The sequence below is a fragment of the Lottia gigantea genome (assembly GCF_000327385.1).
Source record: "Lottia gigantea unplaced genomic scaffold LOTGIsca_183, whole genome shotgun sequence".
Taxonomy (NCBI): Eukaryota; Metazoa; Mollusca; class Gastropoda; family Lottiidae; genus Lottia; species Lottia gigantea.
In genome coordinates, this window is record NW_008708332.1 from 218954 (window position 1) to 223802 (window position 4849).

General features: G+C 33.3%; 1 protein-coding gene across 1 annotated transcript; it reads left to right on the top strand.

Moving 5' to 3' along the window:
* Window positions 1-2833: 2833 nt before the first annotated feature.
* LOTGIDRAFT_174143 (hypothetical protein) lies at window positions 2834-3508 on the top strand (the record flags this gene model as incomplete). The annotated part of the gene is made up of 2 exons (XM_009052471.1): window positions 2834-2978; window positions 3084-3508. 2 exons carry the CDS (start codon window positions 2834-2836, stop codon window positions 3506-3508), a joined length of 570 nt encoding a protein of 189 aa, XP_009050719.1.
* Window positions 3509-4849: the final 1341 nt, after the last annotated feature.

Consider the following 4849-nt stretch of genomic DNA (forward strand, 5'->3'; position numbering starts at 1 on the left):
TAGACCTGACCTCATGGGTCATAATCTCTGAACTAGAAAACCAGACCACTCAATCGATGAATTAATTCTCTCACATGTTTTTTCAAAGCTAAACGAATATTTTTGAAAAAAAACTTTTTCGGTGTCCTACAACATTTAAATGGACTCCGTCGTCATAATAAATCAAGAGGACTAGAAAAAAAATCCGTTGGTGTCACCAAACCCTTGCACAACAAATGATGCCAAGCTCAAAATATCAGAGGCTATTCTTTGTTCTGACATACCTTTATTAGTAATATCAGTTTCACCGACTTGCAAAAACACAATATGTGGCTGGTACTCAGCACAGAGTGTCTAGTTCAAACAAAAAATTATAGAGCTATTTATCAATTGCTTAATCCAACAAATACTGAAATACAAATCCGAAACGGGTCAGTATTACAGCACAACAAATTGATGATTTAACAAAAATTGTAGATTTAACTGATAATGATTTGTGTTAACATTATGTCAACATCAACAAGTGACACATATAAAAACAAATTAGATTTTGATTTAACTGATAATGATATGTCTAATGAGGAAAAAGATCAATTACGTATCTTAAATAATCACCGTAGTGTATTTGCTACTAATCTTATCGATTTAGGAACTACAAATCGCTATGAGCATTATATAGACACTGGTGATATAAAACCTATTATAATGCCTCATTAGAGACAAAATCCAGAAACACGTAAAATTACTAAAGGATGAAATGGCGGTCGCCGATTATTCTTGTCAAGAAGAAATCAGGTGACTGGAGATTTGCAGTTGACTATAGAAAATTGAATCAGATCACCAAACCAACCATCTTTCCATCAATCCGCATCGAAGGTGTGATTGATTCAGGTAGAGAAAGTCATGCTCAAATATTTACAGTTTTGGATTGTGCTTCAGGATTCTGGCAATTCGGAATGGATAAGCGTACTCAGCATAAATCTTTATCACAGAAGACGGTATTTTTGAGTGGAACCGGATGCCATTTGGATTCAGGAATGCCCCAATGTCATTTCAACTGGTCATGACTGACATTTAGACAGAAATGCACTGGAAATATACCTTGGAGTATGTAGATGATATATTTACATTTTGCAATAATTTCAAAGATCATTTACAGCATCTCAAAAATGTATTCCTTAAACTCAAAAGTGCTGGAATAACCCTTAATCCAAATAATTGTAGATTTGCATCGAAATAATTTAGGTCATGCTTGTACAAAAGACGGAATTCAAGCCAATACTGCAAAAACACAACAAGAAGTAAGACAATTTCTTGGCTTATGTAATTATTATAGGAAATTTGTTAAAAAATTGCTCATCCTTTAAATCAATTGTTACAAAAAGATCAAAAATTCACTTGGACTGAAGAATGTCAAAAATCATTTGAAACTTGAAAGCTTCATTTAAACCTTTTATTATAACTACTACTACGCTGCGGGATTTTCTAGCGGGTATATTCTTTCACAATTAGATGATATGAATAGAGAAAGAGTAATCCACTACGGAGGACGTTCATTACATACTTTTGCACGTAAATGGACAGTAACCGTGCAGAAATGTGTTGCAGTAGAGGAAGGAATAAACAATTTCAGAGTTAATATAGCCAATTCAAAATTCAAGTATTTACTGACCATAAAGCATTAATTTGGTTGAAAACTGTCAAGCACACAAATAGCAGGCTAATTCGCTGGGCTCTCATTGTTCAGAAATACGATTTTGATAGTGAACATCGCCCAGGTAAGAAACATACCCATGCTGACTGTTTATCACGAACGGTATATTTCGCCGGGTCATTTGTCTTGTCACATGATAAACCGGCGTTTATTTCCCCATAACGATAACAAGATCCACATTCATTCCTTATATTTACATTGGTTTATCTTTTGTGATAAAATACGCTAAAATGTTCTATTTTTTAATTGTTAAAATACCCGAAACCGTTGTTGCTTAATTCACCGATATCTGTCAATCAAGTTCACCGATCCGCCCCTAACAATATAGTTCTATAAATAGACAGTCTTATTTGGATGATAGAATTATCAAATATTTAATATTCCATTGAAATATTAACAACAATTGTAAAATTAAATAAATTGTAAAATTAGATTAGACTCTAGGTAAAAAAACTTTGGTCAATCCTTGTTTTCGTTTTCGATGTATTCATACGCCTTATTGTCACGTGACAAACTACAGTTATTGGAAAATAAACGCCGGTTTGGCTAACTTGTTTATTGAAGGGAGTGATAGTAGAAATGTAAATATATTATAATAGCCTATATAACAACATGTAATATTGTCTAAGAATATCAATTATATAGTAATGCTAATCAACTGTGTTTCATGTTTTTGATAATCTTAGATAATATGACAGCTAATATAAATAGTTAGCTCATTAAGTTACCCAATGTATATGAATTGAATGGCGACTGATAAAAACATCCCTGAGGCCTATGATGCAATGACCAATATAAATATGACCAGCAAACATCAGTCGTCACTAATTCATATTACCTTGTACAACATTTCAGATCTTATTATTTACAAGCTAAATCCAAAACCCGAACTCAAGCATCAAGGACAGTCCTGACACTTCGGCTTAGAAAACCATTTCAACCCCCAGAGCCACACAGGCGAAACCCTCTTATTCCAAGTCGTTGCTACATCTTCGGTTCAGTATCGATCACCCCCGTCGATACTACTGACTAGTCGATACTGCGCAGAAGTGTCCAGAAAATCAACTACAGAAGAAAACATCAAACCATCAAAATATACAGAAGAAAACAACACAACAACTACAAAAGACAACCTACAAAATGCAAAGAATTACTATGCAGAAATTCCTCGGCAGCAACACGGAAGTTGTTAGTCAATATTTGGATGAATTCAACAACTATCTAATAATTCAACACGTGACCGACAAGCAACAACAGGCAGCTTGTCTAGCTCACCTTTTGGAAGGTAATGCCACACTAGACTAAGAGGTGAAAAATGACTTTAAGGCTTTATCAGACAGTCTCAAACGTGCATTCCATTACAAATTTGACTTATCTGAATTCATGGCAGCCGTTAAACAACAAACAACGGACACAATCGACAATTTGATTTACAAAATAAATCAAAGTTCCTTGGCTGCACTGAAAGAACTTCCAGAAAAGCAGCTGGTAGACATAACAATACAAGGTATGCTACCAGAAACTCGAATCACTGTTTTAAGTAAAGCTCCGGAAGATTTAACAACCCTGAAAGAGGTTTTACTCCTATCAAAGAAGATATCAGCAATACCTAAAACAACTACAGCTGGAACTGCATTAGATGCCAAAACCATATCTGATATTGCATCAAAAGCTGCAGAACAAGCTACAGCTTTAGCATTGAAAAGTGCAGAAATAAATATGTTGGACAAAGCAACTAGACCTACTGAATACAGACCTACTGACTACAGATCTTCAGACTACAGACCTACACATTACAGAACAAGAAACAACTAGTACTTTCAAAATAATCGTTCTTATCAAGCTGGACAAATTGTTTGTCAAATTTGCAAAAGGTCAAACCATACAGCAGACAGGTGTTTTTATAGAAATAATCAGGCTAAACAAAATTTTTCAAGTAGACCAAACCATTGGAACAAATCACATTAGCACGTTGCGCCTGCTTCAAATAAATCTTTGAACATGCAACCAACTGAAAAAGATAAGAAGAAGATTATGAAAAAAAAAATACCACAAATTAATTTATCAACCACTATTGAGAAAAATATTATTTTGGTTAAAATTCGGAATAAATTGGTTAATACTTTATTAGATACAGGTGCTTCAATATCATAAAATATTAGGAACTGTATCATTGCCAATAAAAATTCAAGGACTTACATTTCAATTTAATTTCATGTTATTCCCTATTTACATTACCCATTAATAATAGCTTTAGATTTTATGAAACAATATAATGTACAAATAGATATTGGACAAGGAATAGTTAATTTACAAGACAGATTAGCTGAAGTCATGTTAATAACACAAGACATAGGTTTTGTTAGGTCAACAAAATCAATAAAAATAAAAGCAAAATCTCATGCTGAAATTCCTGTTAGAATAAGTAAAACTCCACAAGATATCACGGCATTATTAGAACCAAGTAAATTTCTTAAGAATTTAAACTTATTAGGTGCAAAACGATTAGTAAAAATTAAAGCTATATATCAATTATTAAACCCTACAAATGTTGAAATAAGAATACCTAATAGGGCAATATTAGCAACAGCACAAAAGATTGATGATAACACTAAAACTGTTGATATAAATGATAATGAGTCCTCGTTAAATAATGTTAACATTATGTCAACATCGACAAGTACAAATGATAACAACAAATTAGATTTTGATTTAAGTGATTCAGATTTGTCTAATGAGGAGAAAGATAAATTAATTACCTTTCTAAACAATCACCGTAGTGTTTTTGCTACTAATCTTAAAGAATTAGGAACTACAAATCGCTATGAGCATTATATAGATACTGGTGATAATAAATCAGAATGTCTCATTACAGACAAAATCCTGAAACGCACAAAATAACAAAAGGACTTGTTGATGAAATATTATTCAACACAGCACATCAGACTGGCGCTCGCGCTCTTGTCAAAAAGAAAACATGTGACTGGAGATTTGCAGTTGATTACAGAAAATTGAATCAGATCACCAAACCAACCTTTTTTCCATTAATTCGTCTGGAAGATGTGATTGATTCAGTTGGAGAAAGTCATGCTCAGATCTTTACAGTCTTAGACTGTGCTTCAGGATTCTGGCAGTTTGGAATGGATAAGCGTACTC